We start from the raw sequence: 24,877 nt of genomic DNA, 5'->3' as shown, positions 1-24,877 counted from the left end.
GGAGTGCAATGCTGGCTTGGAAGAGATGGGAAATATAATAAAATACAAACAAACACATAGTGATGTGAAAAAGTATTTCACCTCTTTCTGATTTCCTTTTTTTCATAATTACACATTTCAGATAATCAAACAATTTTAATATTAGTCAGAGTTACCTAGAGTAAATACAAAATGCAGTTTTTAAATGATTATTTCATTTATAAAGGGAGGGAAAAGCCCAGCATATCAAAATTACTCAGTTATGGTCAGATTTCATGATTTAACAATAACTGGGAGAGCTCCAAGGAGAAAACCACAGCCAACCAAAAAGAACACAGAGCCTCATCTCACATTTGCCAGAGAAACATCTTGGTGATCTTCAAGACTTTTGGGAAAATATTCTGCAGACTGACGAAACATAAGTCAAATTTTTGGGAATATTTTACTCCCGTAACATCTGGGGTAAAACTAACAGCATTTAATTAAAAGATCATTACACAAGCTGTCAAACATGGTGGTGATAGTTTTTGTTTGAGTTATCTTTGTATTAAAATTTGTTTAATGATCTAAAAGATGTAATTGTGGGGGGGAACAGCTGTTTACAGCACTTTATTTCTTAGTCTATTCCTATCTAAGCAGTGCTGTGAGGCTAAACATCTGTTATAAGGCTTTATTAACCTAACACGCTCACATGCTGATATTAACAACTTTTCCTACTGTTCTACTTAGCTGTAAACACACAGTACAGTTTGTGCTTATAGGGATATCATTCACTTTCCAGGTTTCTCATCACAATATTAATTCAGTTAAAATACCATGACCCAATGATACTGTGAAGTGGTGAACTGTCTTATGCTTAATTTATGCTACTAAATTTGCTGAGGTTATCTGCCTACAGAGAGCCTACGGAGAGGATTTTTCAACCACCGCAAACATATTTTCAAGCTGTTTTCCAAAATCTCACCTGTGACATTCACCAGGAATAGGAAAAATGTTTAAAAAAGAAAGAAAAAAGAAAGCGTACAGCATGAAAAGTCAAGATAGTGGCTGCAGTGGACACTAGACATTGTTTTTAACACTCAGTTTCACTTCAGCTCTTTGTGTTTTTATAATGTTGCTCTTCTTGACAGCTGTTTTAAGGACCTAGAGAAGCCAATAGACCGGTTGTACCACACGTTTTTGACACTACTGCCATCTGACAACAGACACTCTCTGCTGGTAGACGGGCTGTCCGTCTTCCTGTGCACAGACTGCCCACACACTACCCCTGCTGACCCATAATTTCCCCATTAACCAACACTGCAATACTGTGAATGAGTACTGACAAGCTGATGCTAGCAGTGATGTCACCAGAGATCAAGGAATGTCAAGGATATACAGACACTTGATGAATTAACCTTTAATGACCCCAAAAGAGTGGGACCCAAGGTAAATTTTGAGGTGACTAATTGAAGTGACACCTGGGAATGAAGGACGGCTTAAATATAACCGGTTATGTAATATATAAGTGGGTTTGCCATTCAATTAAAGCTTGAAATGTTCACCAGTGACGATCTAAAAAACAATGGACAGTGAGCAAAGTCTATAAATAGCATAAGAGACACAGTTACATGGCTATTAAAGTCTACCAAAGTATTTCCTGCACACTTCATTTCCTGTTTTTAATCTAACTGTTACTTCATGTTAAGCCTCAGGCTACTCACTCGGACATACGGGACATCCAGCTTTTGTAAAACAGATAAAACAACTTGTCAGTTTTCAAGTGTACGCATGTGCGTGTGTGACATAAAATAACAAATATTTAGTTGGAACAAACAGACAGTATACAATGACCGTTGAAATAGCACTCTGTTTGTTTGCATTTTTTAAGATGTTAAGCTAAGTGTGGAAATCTTTTCCCAAGGCCTCTGAGGCACACCCATATCCGACAGGGAGGGAAGCAGACAGGTGCCGGCGACACTTCTTTAAGCAGGAAAGCGCACAGATAGATTCACAGTGATCAAGCCTGATCAAGTCTGACTGTGAGTAAGGATAGACGACTGGCATAGTGGCTTGTTCGTGTCCAAAACACAGACAGAAAAGCAGTTTGACGTGTTCTGTGTTGCAGGAATAATTAAAAGGGTGTTGTGTGGGATTTATGGCCATGCACTGGTGCCAGTTTTAATGGGTCTTTGGCTAGCTAGAGACAGGGATTACAGGAATTCAGAGTAGTCAAACTTGCACACTGGAGTCCTCTAAAAAGCTCACAGTGGACAGCTATGATGACACTAAACATAATTTGAATGCTGGTTGGTTGAAATGTTGACTTGAGCAGGAAAGGAAACAACATCAAAGGTCACCACGAAGAAGAAGAACCTCAAACCATCAAAGCTCAAAAAGAGAAGTACAGACCCAGTTTTGGACACATATGAACTTCTGGTTTCACTTCACTAAAAAATTTTTATTTTTCTCTGTGACTTGTGTGTCCTACCTGACAGAAGCTAATCCTTGAGATGAGCCAAACAAGAGACATACTTTTGACACCGCCCCCACGTGACAGTGTACAGCTCCATCATGTAGACTACTTTGTGCAGCGCCTATGGACCACCAGCATGCTCATTTGTTCTTTATGCAAGCTAATCTCTCTTCCTATCACCCACTGTAACAAGACACGGCCAAGAACTGGCAGTTCTGCTTTCCATTACATTAGTTAGTTGCCAGCAGACAGGTAGGATGACTCACTTGCCACGCAAGTGCACTGGTGTCTGTCACTTTAGTGCACACAAGCTCACCTCCCCCGTCTCTTTAAATCTAACCATGTTGTCCATTCAGAAAATCTTTGAGGTGGAGTTCCTCTGTGTGACTCACTGTGCAGAACCAACTGGGTCAAATGAATAATGTGACCTTTGAGATGCTCCTCTGTGGAAAACCCGTTTACATAAACCATTCATCTCCACACTGGTGTTTCCACCCTGTGCAAAATTAGTTAGGCAAACAATTGGCTGTTTGGTATAACTCACAGTACTATGAGCAACTTTGTGCCTCGCTTCACTGTTTGTCATCAGTGAGGGATTCCAGAAGCAGATGTGAACAAGATGAACTTTTGGCTTCACTTGTGTCACGTGACCTGAACAAGTTTGACTGTAGCTTTTGGTCTATGCGTGTGTGTCTGTGTGTTCCTTTCCCAGCAAAGAGACAGCAGGCTGACTTGAAACCACACCCAGTCCTCAGGCTTCAGGAGCAGACCAGCAAGCACTGACAGCTGTAACACGCTCTAGATAAGATCAGGCTCAGCTTTGAGTCGGCATAACTACTTCTGCTTGTAACAACTGCCCAGTAGATTGTGGCTTTAACGTATCAAACTTAAGCTAAAATTAAATCTGAACTGAACTGACCTTTTGCTTTTCCGTCTGAAATCTAGATGATGAAGTTGTTTTGGCGCCGCGAGCAGTATTTTGCCACTCAGGCCACTGTTTGAACTGTGCATGTCCTTCATCTAATCTCCCTGGATGTTTACCTTTTTCCCCTACTGCTAGCAGGCTTATCTCTCACATCGACAGCCTGGGTTGTAATATAGCACTGCCCTCATTTATATCTACTTCTGCTTTCTGTGGTCAGGCAGGGGGTATTTAGAGGGAGAGTAAATCTCCTAAACTGAAATGTTCTTTTATTGAATTTTAGGTAGACTGTTTATTTTAGAGCAGTAAGGCCTGGTAGAGTAACACTGGTACTGGATAAGGATTTATAATTCTTGTCTAGTTTTAATCTTACAGTGCTTATTTTCAGCTTTTTATTTATGGTTGCTGGTTATTGTGTTCCTCTTTTATCCCACTTTGATAGGCCCGGTTAACTTGGCACTGCATTTTTTCCCCTTAACTCTACTTTTGCTGTGGTGTGGTTTTTCACAGATTTATTATTCTGCAATTATGCAATTTATACCTAAAATATTATCTGAAGGCCACAAGAATGATCCTTGTGATGACGACTAAAAACAGTGGCGAAAGAAGTAATCAGAGTACATAATTTGGGAGTAAACAAACAAAGCCTATATATACACTCAGTGTTTCTCATCAAAGTAAACTGTGTGAATTCTTGAGGCCGGATTTCCAGATCCAGTTCCATAAGCCATCATTTGTTTTATTTTATTTTATTTTGTTGGATGCAATGCTAGGTAGCTTTGAGATCAGTCTCATCCATAGTTTATATTTCATAGTGCATCACCAAAACAGAGTGTAGTTTTAATTACTAATTGAAAATGTAATAGCAGAATTTGACTCACTGAAAAAACACAGTAAGAGTTTGTCTTAGTGGATGCACTGTGGGGATAATTAAACACATTAAGTCATGTCATTTGTAAGACGATTTCATAAAATTTGCATAATGACTGAAACTAGTACCACTGAACTCTCTGTGAATGGTACTCATGGCCATTGATCAGTGGGCTTTGATCAGTGGTTGATGATCAATGGTCATTAGAATTTTCATATTAATGATCAAGGAACTGACCTCCCAGCCCATTGTTCCTTCAGTCGTGCTAGTTTCAGTCATTATGCAAATGTACTGTTAATAAGATTGGGAAACCTGCAGTCAGCTGAGACTGAAGAAGTCACTTAGATGAGTGACGAAACATTTCTCCCACTGAAAATGCTACGTCCAGATGAATCAACTTTTGGGGAAACTATAGCTCTATTTTCTCTGTGACTGTCATCAGCCTTAAGCAACCACTCGCAGCCACTCTCCTTTTTACCTCATGTCCCTCATTTTTTGTGGACTAGCCTCTAGGCCTGTGTGGCTGGGGTCTTATAAATTCTTCATGGCCATATTAGTACGTTTTTTGTTATCACATTGCTCAGGTCCAAAACAAACACAGGAAATAGAAAAAAAAAAGATTAATTATAACTAAAACTTAAGCTTTCAAAAATTTATAAAAGGACAAAAAAATGATCAGCAAATGAACATTTGGCTGTGGCCTCTGAGATTATAAAATAGTGATTATTTTATTCATGTGTTTTTGTTATTACACTGTATTAATCCTCATCATCTCCGTAGCTAAAAACTGGTTTTTACCCAAACATTTCCACCTAAGGTAAAACTCTCTATATAAACTATATATCCCATTCCCGCTACAGAATACGGTTAACCATGGTACTCTTCTTGAGAGGGACGTCAATATCTGTACCTGCTGACCAACCCTCATATCTGAAATGTTACTCTCCTTGGTGTCAAAACATGATGCCTGCACTCAAACACCACACTGTTGGTCCACTGTGGCCTTAGGTATTGTATGCTGTGTTGAACAACCACCATATTACAACAAAAGCCTGTTTTCCAGTGTTTGCTGTGCAGGGGGACATGAAGGACCACACGTGAGACAGCTCTTCAGCCCCACCAGCACCTTTTTTACCATCCATGCCTGCTGTCTACAAAACACACAGATGGAGAGGCACAGAGATTAGTGGAGCATGATAAGGACTAGATGGCTGACCAAACCTGATTTTAAAAGCAGCTTGTGGTTAACTGTGCTGTATGTTAGCTGTGTGAAATTTAAATTAAGGGCATTAAGCCTTGTGAAGAGGTCAGCATGCTTCAGATGACGAGCATCTAAAAGACACGGTCTAAATTACTAAGGTTATTACTTCTTTCCTCTTTGTATGACAACCAAGTGATGCTGTCCAGAACTGCTATAACTGTTGCTGCTGATGTGGTCCGATGGCATGTCATATGCCAAACTTTGTTTAGTGGATACACTGGTCTTTGTTGCTTTGTATTCATAGCTGCTTTCATGGGCGACCGTGGCTCAGGGGGTTGGGAATCGCATCTGTAACCGGAAGGTCGCCGGTTCAATCCCTGGGCCCTCTGTCCTGGTCGTTGTGTCCTTGGGCAAGACACTTTACCCTACTTGCTTACTGGTGTTGGCCAGAAGGGCCGATGGCGCGATATGGCAGCCTCGCTTCTGTCAGTCTGCCTCAGGGCAGCTGTGGCTACAACCGTAGCTTGCCGCCACCAGTGTATGAATGTGAGAGTGAATGAATAGTGGTATTGTAAAGCGCTTTGGGTGCCTAGAAAAGCGCTATATAAATCCAATCCATTCAATCTTCCTCGTCGTTCTCTCAAACACAGAACCTGCCTCTGGGATCCTTTGACTTCCAGGACCACCCTGTCCCGCTCGTCATTTGTGGCTCACAAAAGACACTTCCTATTATGATTTTGCAACTTGACGTTCACATTTAAAACTCGGAAAATTACAGCTCTCCTGTGGAGTGAGCTCAAACAGGCTGATGAGGGAAAACACACAAGAGTGGCCACTTTACACGTATGTGTTCATTTGGAACTGCAGCAGAATGGAAGCAGATGGGATACTGGAGGGGGCAAGCTGTTTCTGACACTGCACACACATACACACTGCATAGGTGGGTTAATGTTTAAGGTACCATGCTCTCTGAAGGCTGAGGCAGAGAAGACAGTGTGCCTGTGCAAATCAGCTCATGCAGTGGTTGTCAGTAGAGAAATGTGCTGCTGCTGCTGTGAAAGGATGTGAGGTGACGAGTGCAGCCGAGGAGCTCAGAGGAGAGATCTGTAGGAGAGTGACAAGTGGCACTGGTGTGTGTGTGTGTGTCTGTGTGTTGAGGTGATGAAGAGGTACCGTCAGCGGGGACGTGGAGCATGACTCATCGCACTGAGACGTCAGCGCACCGTCATCACACGTCTGCTGAGGACGAACTCCCGCTGACGTCCTCGCTACGAAATCAAAATCAGATGTGCAGTCCTCGAGCTTAAGGGATTAACTCAGCCTCATTACGAGATCTCATTATAAATGAAACAGTCTCTGTTGTTTGATAGCACTGATGGGATTAGCCGCACTCTGATAATGTTTCATATTGTTATTCCAGATGGTGAAGGACAAAACAAGTGAGCTCATGTGCCAAAACAATGCATTATCCGCAGAGGAAAACAAGTGTGTTTGCGAATATAATAGGAGCATAAATGGCTTGGAATTCTTTGCAAATGTGCTCGTCTGTGTTTGTTTTCTGAGAACTCTGTGATGAGAGGGACCTGTCCCTTTTCCACAGGCTCAGGTTGAGTAAAGCCAAGCCCTTCCTCTTAAGAAATCTGGATGTTTTAGTCATGATTAACGCTTCAGGTCTCATAGTCGACACAACGAGATGGAGGGAGAGACAAAGAGCCTGCAGACAAGGGCTGCTCCTCCATGACAACCTGACTAATAGGTCAGGAGTTCGGGGTGCTGCTTTTCATTCACAGGCTACACAGGGAGGCACAGCTGGCTGCTGGTAAAAAGAAGCTGTGGCTTTAATTGGTTAGATTATAGAGACACACTTATTGAGGCAGTCATATTTCTCCTGGACACCGAAGTGACAGTGAATAATGGCCATGACGTTGTTGTCTGATGTACACACAGCACACCTTCAGGAGAGTCAACATGCTTGCTCGTAAATGACTCTTTAAACACGTCGAACATGGAAAAAAAGGCACCAAGGCCAGGTGTAGCTGTGCACAGGTGCACGGGGGAGCAACAACCGCCGATTCAAAGTTACATCTTGTTTAATAATGAGTCGGGGGGAGCGTGATAGCTCCTGTCTGTTTGTTGTGCAAAACGATATTGCAGAAATGGTGACATTTTCTCGGCGGGCGTTATCTGGTTTCGGCACATGCACATTTGACAGTTCAGACTTAGAAGGGAAATTAATTTCTGATAGCTATCTCTTTATGACATTTATTCCGTGCCCAGAATGTCACACATAAAGCAACTAGAAGCTTGTGATCAAACATTAATGTTCACAAACACAGAGGGAGGCAAACAGGAGACCTCGTTGAATGGTAATTAACGTCTCACCCATATTTTATGCTCAAATCACATTTTCTGGGGGGGAAAAGGGAAGAAAAAGGAATTTTTCGATTTGAATGGAAGTTAAATCATCCAATCAGGAAGCATAAAACGCTCGGGCTCCACTGAAGTGGGCAGACATTTATGTGAAGTGTAAGAGTAATGGAGGAGGAGGACTTTCATCTTTCAAAGAGCAGGATATTTTGGCTCCTTCCTCTGAATTTGTTGTGAGCTTTGAAGTTCCAGTGTGAAATCCAAAACTGGGAAATATTTGGTTTATATAATCAGTAGACATAATGTCTGCCCAAAGAAAGAACCTGGCTGCCATCGCTTCACATTAACATCTCAGTGGATCCACTGAAGCTAAATCTTAGAGCCTTGGGCTGCCTGAGAAATTGCCTCTTGACCGGAGCGTGCACACCTCCGAGATAGCTGCTTGTTCATATTGATTGATTATGGACTTAAGAGTCAATCCAGGGCTAAGATTTCTTCTGCAGATAACAGTGAGAGTGATTTAATAGATAATGACTTGCAGTGGTAAATTTCACAGGGAAACAGATTGCATCCTCCCCAACACTCAGCAAGAGCTCTGAGCCTTTTTTTAGGGGCTGGGGGTGGAGGGGAATAATTCATCTAGATGCTGCCACACATCAGATCCTCAAAGCTGAGAGATTTCAGATTATTGCATAAGGTAGAAACTGAAACTTCCTGCTCACCTGTGAGTCAGAGAAAAGGTGTTGTTTTTGTTGCAAAGCTTTGAACTTTCTTCACTCAGTCATTGACTGCAGAGAGCTGGAGCTCGCCGGTGTCCTATTGCGGGGCAAATTCGCTCTTAGATTTTAAGAGCAGATGGATTTTTATCAAAAATATATTTATTTTAATGGGTCAATATTTCATCAAATTTCTAATTCTTCACATTTGCTGCAAGGGTTTTCTTGCTTTAAGCTCCATTAACAGTTTGTTTAGAAAAACACACACACACAAAAACCATTTGTCAACTGAGATTTCAGCTGATGTTATCGTGGTCGATTCTTTCCACCACTGATTGCCGTCTTCTTTGATGATAAAGCCAGATATGTTTTAGGGAGGGCCTGCCATATGATTGAAGAGTGTCTTTCGGTTTCACAGTCAAATCTGTCCCATGCTTCTGGTGTCTGTTTTTAAAAAGTAAAAATGGCAAAGGTGAAAACTCGTAGCTTCAGGCTTTAAAAACTGGATTACATGAAACCCGTTGGTCCATTTTTATGCACATTCTTGACCACATTCCATTTACGTTAGGTACTTCCAGGATTCTTGTTATTTGGAGACTGACTCTCCTTACTGGTACACTTAGTGAAAACTATAAGTCACGCATACTGTTGTTACTTCCTGCTATGACACGATAACATTTCCTTGTATATGTTCCATGATGTGCAATAAGTTGTGGCTTTTGATGAATCTCTAAATCCACTGATCTGCTACACCAGCGGGATTACCTGAGTCCTGTTATTGTCTCACTCTTGTCCTGCACTAACCACTGCAACTCTGTGCTGTTTATGATGCTTGCTGGTTATCTCTCTCGTCATCTGTTTGCTCACCATGAATACTGAGTCAGTTCAAACAACTCTAAGCAATGAGTACATAAAAATAGTCCTCATCATTAAAGATTCACCATAACCCTGAGTAATTACTTGGCAGAGGAAGCATTCAGTATGAACATTATTAGTGGAAACTGAGATTCATGAGACCAGAAAACAATGTTCAAATCGTCTATTGAACAGTTTTGGTGTCCACTTTTGTCCAATTTTGCTTTGAATTGTTACAATTTGTCTCTCCTTAGCTGACTGCAGTGGCACCCAAGAAGTTTATGGTCTTGTCCTTTCAGAGATGTCCTTCTACAGTATGTGCTCAGAGAAATGACGCTCACTGGATATTAATCCTTTTTCATACCAATCTTTGTAAATCCTAGAGATGGTTGTTCAGGAAAATCCTAGTAGACCTGTCATTTCTGAACATCTCACATCTGCTCATTTAACTCATAGATGGTAAAAACATGGACGTAGCTTTTCTATAGGAGAAATGAAGCCAATGCAAAAGTGTTTTAGACTTTTTTAGGGCACCAGATGGTGGTCACAAAGGACTCTCAATTTATAGAAGTCTATTAAAAAACAGCTTTCTGTCTTGAACTCTGTAAAGACTTACCTTCTGAGTTCACTGACTAACTCAATCTTTTTGGTTATTTTTTAAGTCTATTTTGAAAATTTTAAGCTCTACTTGAGAGTGGAGGATTAGCTGTGGTATAAAACCGCACACTGATTGGCTACAAATTAGTCAGTCACAAGTCCGGAGCAAGCTCAGACCTGCTCTGTTTTTTTGCAACTGAGATGGCAATAAGGGAATTTTTTTCTCGAGGCTCCAAAATGGGACTTCAGGAAACAGTGGATGATGTCACGGTAGCTACATCCATCTTTCATACTGTGGTCAGGTCAGGCAATGACAGTGATACCATGTTCAACGTCACTTAAATGGCTCTTCTACCCCATTCTGATGCTCAGTTTGAACTTCAGCACATCATTTTGACACCTTTAATATATGCCTAAATGAACCGACCTGCTGCCATGCGATTGGCTGACGAGCAGCTGAACAGGCGTACCTAACAAAGTGACTTAAATAATGGTTTGGGTGAGTTGCAGAAAAAAGAGACGTCTCTTTTACTGTATAAAATGAAAATATTCCAGTATGCAGTAAATTTAAACATAAAAGCTGAAGACCTTTTTGTAGGACACACATTTTACTCACACTTGCACGGGTGGGACCTGAGAAAATCCTAAAAAAGAGATTTGCTGGCAAAAAAATCCAAAATGTAGCCAATGTTAATTTGCGTTAGATATCAAGGACACAACCTGGTTATTTTTTCACACGTTACAGTGTAACCAGTGGGATCTTCGCACGTAAACTGCACTGGATATACTGATGTTTGCATAGTTCTGTTGCACTCGCATCCTCGTGTCATTTTTACAGAAGGTACTAGTACTGACATTGACCCATGCCAGGCAGATAATTACAGGACGTACTGTACTTTCTCTACTTAATAAAGTTGTATAACCAAATGATCCTCTGGAGTCTCTCTGAAACGACTGGACAAGTACCCATCCCTATGATTAAAAATCCACTGTATGCCCTGCAGGTAGCCCAGAGCTGAGATGAGATTCATTTTAACAGGCCTAAGTAGAATGTGCTGTAGCTTATAAGGGGGCTTTCAAGGGGCTCAAGAACCAGTATGCAGACAGGAGATGTCTTTGATCCCTGTGAGCACAGTTTCATTGGTTCATTCTTGGAGGAGGAACTAAAAACAAACAGGAGAGGAGAGTGCATGCGGCGGCAGCAGCTGAAAAGTCTTACACTGGTAGTTTGGTTTCTTGATCTCTGACTGTAATATGAGGCTGTTTTGCTGCAAATTAACTAGTGCGGCAGCAGGCGAGGAAAAACAGCTGCGACGTCTCACCACTGCCAGGATTATAGCTAAGCTTCTTTGCGTGGCTGTATTGATGCTGGCTGTCCATCCAAGAGTCAAAACAGGCTCCGCACAGACATGTTTTCACCACCGGAAAAAATAAACAGCCTCATAAATCCTCGTGCATTTTGCATTATCATACCACCTGCACACTGCATTTATTACGGTATATTGGACGGTTGTAACCATAGGAACCAGGATGAGGCACATCGCCGTCCTTTCCATCATTTATGGAGCGCGTGACGTCAAAGTGACCACTATTTTTCCTCCGAGGGAGTTTTTCCTTTCATTCGGAGCAGCCAGGGGTCTGCGTGACAGATAACAGCATGAGTCAGCTGCACTATCAAACACCTTAATGAGGAAGTTTGCTAAGCCACATGAATCAAAGTCATCTATAATGAATTCATACTCGCCTCGTGACACAAGAGGGAAAAGCGCATCCTTATCTCACTCGCATTCACATGAGCACGAGAAGTGTGGAAACATTTCTGCTTTTAATCTGATCTGCAGGCCCATTATGACAAAGACAACCGTGTCACGCAAATGCCGCACAGTAAAGTCACTGCGCTTAGAAGCAGACAATGTCCTCATCACTGGAGATAACAGAAATGGGATATTCGTGGAATTTCTGCTGAGTATATCGGTGTTGTTGCTGTAACATTTCAGCATTTCATTCAGTATGTAAATTTTGTAAGAAAGTCTATTTAAGGCGTTAACTGCTTCTGTGACACCTAGAAATTTGATCCCTCACAGCCTCGGGCTCTGTCCTGCTGCTCCCACCCAGAAAACCTTCCTGTATGTCTTCTCGTTGCTCTAGTTTTGGTCAGGCCTGTAGAGTTATTTCTCCGCAACACGTTTTGAAAATGAGGAACAGATTAAAATCAGGCTTTTGTTTTTAAATAAACGTATAACTGTACAAATAACAAGATCCTTTATAATAAAAGTGATCGGCCACAATACAAGGGAGTCACAGCAATAATTTTTAGTTACTGTCTTAAACAGCCAGTCCAAATTACCATCAGCATAACAGATTACAAACACTTCCATCAGCAGGGTTAAGGAACAGAAACAAACAAATATGGAAACACAGGAACTTGGTCAATCAATCAATCAACGGCTTTCATAGCTTAAAAACAAACAAGTTATGTGACTTTTGTTTGCTATAAGAAACCTCTTGCATGATGAGATGGTGTCATTTGCCACTTCAGTCCAAATAAATGTCTTCATCACAACTTTCATGAGAGTTTGCACATCTAAACATCTTCTAACTTCATGCCATTATCATCGACTACAAAGGATGGGTTTAACTTCTGGCACGCGGCGATTTGTTGACAACATTTTTGAAGTCGTTTTTAATATTGCTTTGTAATCCATCGCCATTTCGATTCTGGTTGATCTGATATCCTCGTGTTGGTGTTGTTCCCAGATCATCATACTAAATGTTGTTCCAGGATCAACATTGCAAGTGACCAATCAGAATGTTGTGACGTCATACTCTTGCGACTTCGGGAAAAAACGGCGTAAAACAAAAAACTGTACTAAAGCTGCGTGAAACCGCCTCTGTCCGCCGATCAACGGACCCTGACCCTGACCCTAACCGTAACCCTTTAATAAACGGTAAGCAGAATTGATATTGTCCTTGCAACATTGGAATTTCATAAATGCACGAATGGCTTGGCACGCAAAAGAATAACGTCACAACAATGTGATTGGTCACTTGCAATGTTGAACCTGGAACAACATTTTCATGATGGTCTGGGAACAACACCAACACGAGGATATCAGATCATCCTTCGATTCTCTTGAATGTAGACGTGACCAATTTAGAGGACAGGGTGCTGGTTAGCTAGCTAGCTTGGCAAGGTTAATCTGCAATTAACTTTGATATTATGTAAGATTATATCTATTCTTAGGGGAAAAAAGGGTTAAAACAAAGTGGGCCTATCAGAATCCACTTTGTTGTATTTAAAGTGTCTAAAAGAACAACAACGTGTCAGCAAGACAAAATATCACTCACCTTCCACTCAAAATGGCCGTGGCCTGAATAAAATTCCTCCTCCTTATACAAAACTAACAGTTTTATACAATTACTGATCCATACATTCTCCCACCCCATTACCTGCCTATGTGGCTTTTTCTCCCGTTGTTTGGTAGGAGGAGCTAAAGTGGCTCTTTTGATGTTGAAGGTTGATGACCTATGCCCTAAAGGATGCCCTACTTCATCCGGTTTTACTCTTAATAGGACCATAATTCATGAAATTAATATCATGGCGGAATAAATTAAAATACTAATAAAGTCAAAAACTCCTCAGAAAAGAGTTTGTAAAGCGAAAATTAATCTCATTTCGCAAAGAAATTTGACTTCTTTTTGAAAACGCAGATTTTTCTATGCGTTTGCACCCTTCGTCCACACATAAACTGCGTTTTCTGTCACTGAAAACGGAGATTTCTAAAAACGCGCCCAGGGTGGATATTTTCGAAAACTCATTTTTAGCATTTACGTGTCGACGAGAAAAACGGAGAAAACGCAGCGTCAAAGGTGTGCGCCTTTTTTGACGTCACACTGTGCGCCACGTTATTGTTTTGGTGAAATGAATTTCTACAATACTGTTAATTGTACTCTCTGCAGTGTTTAAATGCTTACATATACACACAGTTACTGTCCCTCCACACATACAACTCGGTTCTGCTTCTATGCCCCAGCTTTGTTTACTTTTTCCCACCGAGGCTTCTAGACTTCTGATTGGCCAACATTTCTACACGGTTAGGAATATATCACCACCTGTTGCTTTGGCATGTTCCTAGCAGTGTTTTCCTTCTGCGTTTACGTGTGGACGGGATTATTTTTTAAAACGAAAATGGAAAATCTCAGTTTTCAAAAATACCCGTGTACGTGTGGACATAGCCTTAATTCATAGAACACCAAATACACAGCAAAACTCGCTGGTTCAGACTACGTGGCTACAAATCTTGGGTGAATAGAGCGTAAAACAGACCAAAGAACCTTTAATAGTTAAATCTAACTTTTAGCTTTGTTTAGTTCTATAGAATACAGGTCCCCAACCCCCGGGCCTCGGACCGGTACCGTTCCGTGAGTCGTTTGGTACCGGGCCGCGAGAGTTGAGGCTCAGGTGTGAAATGTATGGTTTTTAGGTTTTTTTGCGTTATTGTGTTATCGTTTTTATCGTTAACTCGGTTTTCCTTGGTCTTTTCACGTGTGTTATGAATAAATCTTATTTTTTTCGGTACCGGTACTAGTTTTATTTTATTGTATTTATCCACGACACCTTAAAGGTCGGTCCCTGAAAATATTGTTGGGCATAAACCGGTCCGTGGCGCAAAAAAGGTTGGGGACCGCTGCTATAGAAAGTACAAAAAATTTGCAATTGTTACACCATTACACTTCATTAATTAATTAATTAATTTATGACCCTAGTTTCTCCAACAGCAGCAGAGAGAGGCTGCCAGGAGTAAGCGGAGGGGGGTGTTGACTCTGCAGCTCACTTTTTAGGAAGTTGACCTGGGCTGTAGTTACAGGTTCGGGTTTCACTGGGATCTTGCAGCGAGGCCGCACCCCGTCCAACAGGCTCTGCTTCCTGTTTGCACTAAAAGGACCCTTGGGGCTCATTGGCTAAACTCGGCGTAGTAGCACACTGGTGTGGTGCTAATCATCAGTGACCCGTATGACACTTTAAACCTTATAGATCTGTCAGCAGCCTGTGTTCTCAGATTACTCTCAACATCTCGAAAGTCATGTTTATTTTGTTTAATGCCCGAGCCTGTGCGCGACTTCAGTTTCATTCGCAGGGTAGCACATCACTTGGAGTTAGTCGAGTGTTGATGTGGCACATTCGGTTTCCACAGTTGACGTTGAAGCAGCTGTGTGGCTGCAGCAATTAATAAGAGATGAATCATCACTTCCCAAATATTGTGTCTCATCCTTTGTGAGTCATGAGCAGCAAAGTGTTTCTTCTGTCTGAGAAAATTGATCTCTAATGACACATGAGTGAGAGGTTTTAACTCTGAACAAAATGTTCGATTCAATGCGGATCTCTTTGTAGGCCAAACAAAATAACTTCTTTCTTTCTTAAATGAGATACTTAGGTTTATTTTCTATTCTCGGTAGAAACTAATCCAAATCTCTTGTAAAGTAGAAAAAATATGTGAAGCAGCTTGAGCTAATTCTGTGATAGGCTATTTATAGTTTTAAGAACACTTTGCTGTTTACTGTACTATGCACTGATTTGCAAGTCTATTCAGTATAGAGCACTCAAAAGTCCACGCTACATAATGATGGATTATAATAATGATGCACATAATGATAAACTGATTCTCAGTCGCTGCTCACTGTAACATTTATGTTTATCATTATCGTCCGCAGTGGTTCTCAAACTCAAAGCTTTATAATCCACTTTATTAGATACACTGTGCTTGTACTGAAGCCTTAATTCTTCGTGGCAAAGATTCAACAAGATGCTGAAAACATTCCTCCGAGATTTTGGTTGACATTGAATTAATAGGGTCTGTAAATCCATGGTCAGAATCTCCCATTCCAGTATACCAAAGGTGTTGGATTGAGATCTGGTGGCATTTTAGTGCTATATTTGGCTAGAAAGCCATACTTATTGTAATAAACTAATGAGACTCAGACTTTAAAAACAGATTATAAATTCTGAGTCTTCATGGTGACTAAAAGAAGTTTAGTTGGATGTACTTTCAGATTGTGGTGGTTAATCAGTGGATTCAGGGGTGAATTCCCACAGATCCCCTTTAATCTGGAACCGGGCACGTTAAGGTCTGAGTTTGCCGGTCTCTGCGTGAGTTATTGTTATATGTCAGGCGCTATTACATAACACACAGTCTGGAGATTGTGTAATATTTTTAGATAAGAGCAGAGAGAAGCAGCTACAGTAAGCGTACAGACAGTTACAGTATGTGCGGTGCAAACTGATGGTGTTACATTCTTCCTATGCCTGCAACACACATGGCGTGAGCGGGATATGATTAGAAAGACCAACATTACAAAATGCAACACAGGCCATGTGTTTTTCAAAAGCTCAACTTCTGTCTCTGCCGTTGCTCTCGGACACCTGCTGCACAATTCAGCTCTGTGCAGCAGTATGCAAAAACAGCTCATTGAGGTTAAATAATTAAAAGAGACTTCTAAAAGAGTTTTTTGAGATGTGAGGGCGGGGATCTGGCTCGAGTTTCTGAGGGCTTGGCTCAGATGCTGGTTTTACACTCCTGTGTGTCCTGCGATAGTGGATGAGGTCTCCAGAGAGGGGAGGTGAAAGGGTAATCCGATCCCACCTGCTGACACAGCCTTCCAGGATAAGGCCGAGGATACAACTACAGGTCCGTTAGACAAAAAGAAACTGTGCCACTGACACAACCGGTGTGAATATTTAATAACCTAATTTTAAAGAAACCCTTGTATTATCACTTTGCAGTAAACAGAGGCTGAATGGGGGTCTGCAGGAACACCTTTGTGTTGTGATCTTAATTAAATACTTTTGCTTTTGGTGTTAGTTTCTATTATTGTTTCATCGCTTGTCGTATTGCAGTCGTTTCAGAGTGAACCTTTAAAAACGTAGCCTTCTGTCTTGGCTCTCTCTGTCTCTTTTTCTGCCTCTCTCTCTCTCTCTCTCTCTCTCTCTCTCACACACACACACACACACACACACACACACACACACGCACACACACACGCACACACACGCACGCACATGCACACACACCCCATCTGAATCAGAGCTTCCACACAGAAACTGATAATGGGCCATTGTGTGCAACGTGGTCACAGGAGCCAGATGATTGAGAACCAAATTAACTTTCCTTCTGAGTGACTCTTGAGTGAACTGAACACATTGACAGCTCCAGAGTTCACACCAGTGTCGAATTCTGGTCTGTTTAAGTGAACCGAGGTCTCTCAGGCATCTTTAAAGTTGTTGCTTTTAAGGTCTATGACCTGTTGGATACAGTGAAATTTAACACACGCTGTACTGATAGCGTACCAGCACAGAGAGAGGCATAAATATCAAGTCAAATATCAGAAAAGTGATGACAGTTATTTACTACTTTGTGTTCATTTATTATAAACTCTAGTGTTCAAAAGAGGTTATAATAAATGAACACAAACTGGTAAAACTTGCAACAAAAAAGATACCAGACTGATCGTCACTTTAATTCTGTAAAACCTGAATCATTAACTAGTTGCCTGAAAATTCTAATTTTTTGAAACTGAAGTGTTTTTGGAATTAAATTTGTATAACTTTTGCTCAAAAGTTTATTCAAGTTTTTCAGGTGTCAAAAACTCACAAAACGTCATGTATCAAATATGTCACACTTGGGCCTACGGGGTTAGGGAATTTACCATGTGACCAAAAGTGCCGTATAAGTACCAGCGTGAACTGAAAATCTTGTAAAAAAAAAAATCTTTCTAGCTGTGTCTGTGTCTTTAAATTTAAGAGCAGCATTAGGGGATGAGAAGTGATGCTTTTGTTCTTGTTGGAGAGTTTGCTATAAAGATAAAACACAAGCAGTGACGTGACTAAATAATCCTGGAAGCTAAGCACCAGCTATCAGTTCAATAACTAGGTCACAGAAACTTTCCTTGAGACTAACGTGTCCAAGATCGCGCCACCTTTTCATTCACAGTGAAATTCATCCAGATTAAAGCTCTCTAAGGCTAAAATGTTTTAAAGCCGAGTAGTGCCATACTGTGGTCTGGGAAGTGCAAGTTCAGCCACGTTTTCCTGAAGCACATCCCTCTACACTCATGGTATTCCCTCTGGGACTTTATCAGCGCTCCAAGCTCATCGATCTTATTGCCCAATACCTCACAGCCCTCATGATGATAGCTGGAATGGACGATTTATATTTCTTCCTCTTTGTTCTCTGCTTAGATCCAGCTCTGCAGCCCCATTATTTCCTCCCTGGCTCATCAGGGATAACAGTACTCATTCCATTCAGGATTACTGATGTACTCAGTGCCATCAGTTGGTCTCATGTAGAAACAATTCCACTGGGAAAAAGGAGCAAGAAAAAAAGGCACACAAAGTAATACAGTTATAAGACCTTAATAACAGTTAAGACAATAGCTTAAGAACACACACAAGCTGGGGCAATCGTGTCTCAAGAGTTGGGAGTTCGCCTTGTAATCGGAAGGTTGCCGGTTCAAGCCCCCAGCTCGGACAGTCTTGGTTGTTGTGTCCTTGGGCAAGACACTTCACCCGTTGCCTACTGGTGGTGGTCAGTGCTCCCCAGGGTAGCGCCAGTGTCCGGCAGCCTCGCCTCTGTCAGTGCGCCCCAGGGTGGCTGTGGCTACAATGTAGCTTGCCATCACCAGTGTGTGTGAATGGGTGGATGACTGGATGTGTAAAGTGCTTTGGGGTCCTTAGGGACTAGTAAATACAAATACAGGCCATTTACAAGCTGCTGCCATCCTCTGGCCCCCAAATACTGACTGTGTTTGTTTTTGTGTTTATGTGCAGAGAGCCTGATATTCCAGCCTGGGCTCCTTTACTCTACCAGCTGCAGCTGCTGGACTTCAGAGAGAAACCGGACCCATTAACTCTGCCCATTGCAGACCGCATCCGCATCGGCAACCAGAAACGAGAGACAGGGAATTTTCATTTCCAGAGGGAGGAATACAGCTTGGCTGCCCGGGCCTATTGCGTGGCTCTGGATGTGCTGACCACACGCAGCAAAGGTAATACTCCCTTACTTTTGACTGTGCCAAGGATGCTTTGGCAGAGACAAAGAAACACACACAGAGAAAACACAAACCAGGGCACATAAAACACAGACTAAGAGACCTGAGACACCTTATTGCCACATCAGCCGGGGATGACATAACAGGTTAGCGCTCTCCTCACTTCTGCCGTCACACTAATCGCTTCAGCACGATGTAGCGCCACGTCCATCTGAGCCTGGGGCTGTGATCGTTTTTTTGGGCTTACTTCTTTTGCATAATCAAAGCTAATCAATGGTCTTATTTTTTCTACTTACTTAATCACTTTGATCATTGATGAGGCAGGGTCGGGCCAAGAGGGAAATGTGACTGAACATGTCAGCAAAGAGAAAAACATGCACTGCTTCATAATGCAACAATGACAGCAGACCGGTGAGACAAGTCACCATGGCACTGAAGAGAGGAGTTTATCAGGGCATCGAGATCATGTAATTAGTGGATGAGAAGATGACCAGCAAAAGGGAAAACACAGACCTTATCTCTTACTTGTGTCATTCGGAGCCTAACACACAAAAACCAGCTCGGCACACACGAAGATTTAAAATCAATATAATCAATTAACTGGTAATTACGTAAGAATAAATATGCTCTTGCAAAATATTAGAAATGCAAAACTAAATTAATTTTGTGTCATTTTTTTTTAAGTAAGAACTTTTAAGTTTACTGCGTGGATGGATGAAACATGGTCATTTGAGCTGAAGTGTCCTATTAAATGTGGAAAAGGGGAATATTTTCACTTCTATGTCAAACGCTGTTCAGTTTTTAAAGAAGGAAAAAAAAGAATAGTGTTTGGTTTGAAGAGGAAATGTTGTTTGAGTTTGAGGTTTTCAAGCTCAATATTTAGGCTTTTTAAAAAACGAATTTAATAAGTAACAAAATATTATTAAATAATTAATTTATGGGAGAAGAGCGTCAAATGAAGTAAAACTCGAGCAGATGACCGTCTAAATTATTTGTAGCACATTGATACCAACACTGATATTGTTTTCGGATCGACACTAGCTCGATAGAATCAATACTTTGATTCTATCCTCTAAGTTCAGTATGTAGCCCACACAAGTTGGAGCTGGAGTTTTAGAAACCGGCGCATTTGCATAGCAGGTCTCCAAAAAACACAGTTTCAAAATACATGAGTTAGAATTTGGTAAATGTACGATGATACACACACACACACAAAAGCCACATAAGCTGCTTTTATATGTTAAAATATCATTATTGGTATTGGTATCAGCAATACTGGCCCTGCATTTACTTGATATCGGATCAATGCCAAAATTTGCAGGACTGCACATCATTATTATACATTCAGTTTACAACAAAATAGAGAACCTAATAACTTTGTATAAAACACTGCAAAACACTATGATCCCCATGTTTTGGCTTAAATATTTGCAGTTAACTGGAGACCAAACAGTCTTGTCCGAGCACAATGAAGTGCAGTGCGTGTTGTTAGTGTGGCCGCTGCTTGATGCGTCCAGGTGCTGTTTAAAAAGGTGAGCCCAAGCGCCTTTCACTTGGACTCGAGCACAGCATCCACGTAGTGTGATGCCTATTTCATATCACACTGCTTTCAATGCTTCCTCAGCTTTCCTGTGTTGAAAATGCTTTGTTAAGTAATTAACATATATGTGGGGACAGTGTGTCACTGCTTCCCCAATTAAGCCACAAAATGCATAAAATTATGAACCCCTTTTTCTCTGTAACAGCGCTTTTCAAGAGCAGGTGTGCACATAAAGAGGGAGAGGAGCGAGTGCTGAGACAAACTGAAGTGTTTTAGGGTCTGGGTCATCAGGGGCAGTGTGAGCGTGGGGATGGGTGGCCTATAGTCTGTGATAGTTATTGCTATGATGTGAGTTGCATGAAAATGAAATAGTGGTTGAACAGTTAACACTGAGACACTGACACAGACTCGTATTTTGAATTAGCTTGTGAAAAATGGGTCCATGCATGAGAGTCATCGGTCCTCTTTATTGTCAGATCACATTTAAAATAACTGATTTTGATTTAATTCTTTGCAAATTGCCACATCACAATCCTGACATGCAAATATTTGGTTAGCTATTGTCATGTTGCAAATCGATTAGCCATTTGGGCACAGCATGTATTATGCTTCATTCAGTAAAACTAAGTTGCATGTTTTTCACGATTGACAGCCAAAGCACTCTTTGGCAAAAGATCAGCTTAATGGATGCAAAAGTTGGTTGTTTTTTCCCCCCTGTTTATGCGTGATGTACATAATTTCCTAAACATAACTGTCTTATTTCTGATAAGTTTTTGTTTTTAAAGGCAAAAACAGGCGCAGTAAATCCAAGACGTTTGTTCAACTTGCTCAGGCGCATTTGCGTGGCACATTCACAAAAATGTAGCCCCTAAGCTGCTAACATTTATCACCCATCATGCTCAGGGCCAGCAGTAAAATCCCTTTGCACTAACCAGTGCTCATTACTTCAGTCACTGCTTAAGCCAGTTGGACATCTTTGAGCCTAATGGTAAAACCATGCAGGACAACGATAAAGCATCCAGCTGAATGCAAAAATAGCACTAAATAGCACCGAGTTTCTCCCTGACAGTCAAGATATTACAGATAGGCAGTCATTCACCCTCACGTTTACATCTATTGTTAGTTTACAGCTGCCAATTAACCCTACATGCATGTTTTTGGGCTGTGGGATCAATTCAATCTAATGATTGTAAAGCTACAGTTGAAGCAGAAGGGTATGTTATAAGCCATGCGTCTCTCCCTGTGCAGCTGGTAATGATGTTGGTGTGAAGGAAGAGGAGGAGGAGGTGCAGGACTACCGTGTGAAGTGTTTGAACAACCTGGCGACCACTCAAGTCAGACTGGAGCAGTTTGACGAGGCTCTGCACACCAGCCGAGACGTTCTGACCCTCGAGCCAAACAACGTCAAGGCCCTCTTCAGGGTAGGAAAGGTGAGGATGTATAGACAGTGTGTAGCATCTAATTTGAATCTCGCAACCTATAATTTTAAGGAGGTTTCCTGGAAGGAAGAGGAGTTTGTTAATATAGTTAGCTTTTTATTATTTTTGTGGGTAAATAATAGTAGGTACAATATTGCTATCTTCCTCTCTGTCAGTTTTTGATTTATGCTTCCTCCAGCTCTGCTCACACTGCAGGGTTTCTAATCTCTTTCAGCTCCTGTCTGACAAGAGCGAATACAAAGAGGCTATGGAAGTGCTAAAAAGGGCCTTGAAACTGGAGCCAGCCACCAAGGTGAGATGATATGGGTGAGCAGGTCCTTCTTCCAAGGCTGCCTGTGAATCCCTCCCACATAAAAAAAAAGAATGAAAAAACAGGGGAGAGGTCGCTCCAAAATTATTCCTGGCTGCCAATACGCTCCAGTCGGTCTAAATGATGTGTTTTTATTTTAAAAAGGACCTCTCGAATGTGCCATTATTGAGGTTAAAAATCTCTGCATATTATAATTTCAAGGGTAAAGACAGAGTCGAGTGCTGTTGTTAAACTTGCACTTGCACAGCGAATGAATAAATAATTTCCAGGCCTCGTGCAATTATTCAGAAAAATTCAGCTCCGTACTAAACGCTCAACATGTGTTAAAATATTTTTACATTATTACATTATAAACGATCAACCATCAAACAGCACGGGCTCATATAATAGCAGCGCTCTGAGGCTATACTTGAGCAAAATTGCGCTTTGGGCAATATGCTGATATCGCCATGCCAACGTGCAACAACGCAACTGATTTATTTAATCCCAACATGCACAGTTGGGCTTATCTTAAATAAATATAAACAAATGTAAGAAAAATCTTTGGTTGATAACAAAAAAAATGGTTTCCGCTTTATTTAAATTGACAATATTTTTTTAAATGCCTATAAAATCTCCAGTTTTTTAATACATGAAAACATTTGACCCTGGATACGGGATAAATTACCATCTCTCACATTCACACAAATGGACATAACCGCTTTATTTTGAATATTAAAGTTTAGAAGCTTTTAAATAAATTTGCTCCACATCAGCCTGAAGGAACCCTGGTGTGTTGAGGCCTGTACCATCTTGTTTTTGTGGTTTATTTAATCTGCCAAATCCTCCACAGAGGCTCATGCAAACTGCACATCTGGCAGTCCACAGATGTGACCACATCACTAAGTGCTTTCTTGCAATCTTGGCAAAAATACCACATACATACATAACTTACATTTTTGTAATGCGGAGAGAGTAACCAAGTCCTCCTTTTCAGCTACAGCAGAGAAATGTACAAATGCTGCAAAGATTTGAATTAATCCTAGTTTATGGTCATTGCTTACTCCAGCACCGCAGGATCTGATCTACAGAGTTTGAGTACATTTCTGCCAATGTTACAGTGACCTGATCTATAGGGCGCACTGCCACAGTCACAAATATGCCTGGTCTTGTCTAGACAAAACGAAAATATCTGCTGCTTTGGTAATTACACGCTTGTCCCAGCAGTGGATGAAATGCTTTAGAGAAACCTGATTTAGCTGCTCTGTGAGAAAGTTGGTGCACTGCACTCTGTAGTGGTGGGTCACCCAAAAAAAAAAAATATCAGAAATTCCACTGAAAATAAGAAAAATGGCTTACTTTTTATGGCGAGCTACAGTTTTCCGATGATAAATCTGCCATTTAAAAAATATAAAAGGTCCTCTGTGTGAAATTTGGTTACAAGTGCAAAGCTGTTAGTATAAAGTTTAAAATGTGACTTTCATAATTCCCTGGTCTTTAGCATAAAGGTCTACTTTACTTTCAGATCTCTGCTTTCACCTGCTGGACACTTTTAAAACTGCACCTTCACCCTTTGAGCGTTTCATTTTTATTTACTAGAAGCATCTTCCTCCCCCCCTTACAGGCAATCCATGTTGAGTTATCTAAACTTGTCAAAAGGCAGTCTGGAGGCAAAGAAACCCAAGAGTGGAAACCCAAACCAGCAGAGATGCTTGGAGACAATATTGCACCTTTCCTGATCCCATCAAAGAAGAAGCCATCTGTAAGCTGTGATTATATCTACTACTTTTTTTTTTTTTTTTTTAAATTGTGATTGCCACGAATCTGGCATTGACTGGAACTACCGTGGTGTTTTTGTTGTGTTTTAGGGAATTTCCTGGAAATTTATACTTGGAGCTCTGGTGGTGGCTCTGGGCAGTTTGGTGACGTCAATGATTTTGACTGCAAGAAACTGAAATCCTCTGCTGGAAGTAGTTCGAAGATCATCATCTTCATATGCAGGAGCAGAGTTTGGTCTCGAGTCATCTAATAAGTTTATATGAAAAGAGTTTTCTGCTGTTGATTCAACACGACAGCACTGGAGCCTGAACTAAAAAGCTCTCGTCTGAAAAACGAATAATAAAACAGAGTTCTCAGTAGGTTTCTGCTGATCGATACGACAGAAGCTTCTCAGCTTTCCAGTTCTGTCTGTTTCACTTGGAAAAAGGATTACGTTTCTCTTTGTTATAAATAATGGGGCCTGGAAAATGTTCCGCTATCACAGATGTTCAACAAAAACCCCCCAAAAAATTAGTGGATGTGAGACTTTTGTAAAGAAAAAACCCAGTTACAAGCAGTTTTATTTACACACAGATAAATCCTTCAATTAGTACAAGCGATAAACCCGCAATGTAGTATTGCTTACAGTGACGATGAAAACAAAAAAATTGAATATTTTTCCCCCTCTTATGCAACTCTAGAAAAGAAATCTGGGGGGAAAAAAAATAGTGCATTGATCGAAAAAAAGTGTTTGTGTATCTGGCAGTTACAGTTAAAATACTTACATTAAATCAAAATGTAAACACTGTTGCTTATTTTATAAAATAACCTAACCAAATAAAT

The 24,877-nt window shown here is 41.0% G+C and overlaps 1 protein-coding gene across 1 annotated transcript in view; it reads left to right on the top strand.

The window, feature by feature from the left end:
- Positions 1–24,876, top strand: part of fkbp16 (FKBP prolyl isomerase 16) — a 33,218-nt gene extending 8,342 nt beyond the window's left edge. The window contains exons 4-8 of the mRNA XM_026175984.1: positions 18,788–19,005; positions 21,797–21,978; positions 22,202–22,279; positions 23,901–24,038; positions 24,145–24,876. Of these exons, the coding sequence (XP_026031769.1) occupies positions 18,788–19,005; positions 21,797–21,978; positions 22,202–22,279; positions 23,901–24,038; positions 24,145–24,231 (703 nt within the window). The 3' untranslated portion in view covers positions 24,232–24,876. The remainder of the gene's footprint in view (positions 1–18,787; positions 19,006–21,796; positions 21,979–22,201; positions 22,280–23,900; positions 24,039–24,144) is intronic.
- Position 24,877: the final 1 nt, after the last annotated feature.

The sequence above is a fragment of the Astatotilapia calliptera genome, chromosome 7 (genome assembly GCF_900246225.1).
Source record: "Astatotilapia calliptera chromosome 7, fAstCal1.2, whole genome shotgun sequence".
Taxonomy (NCBI): domain Eukaryota; kingdom Metazoa; phylum Chordata; class Actinopteri; order Cichliformes; family Cichlidae; genus Astatotilapia; species Astatotilapia calliptera.
The sequence above is the reverse complement of the archived record's forward strand: the minus strand, read 5'-3'. Positions and strand labels throughout refer to the sequence as shown.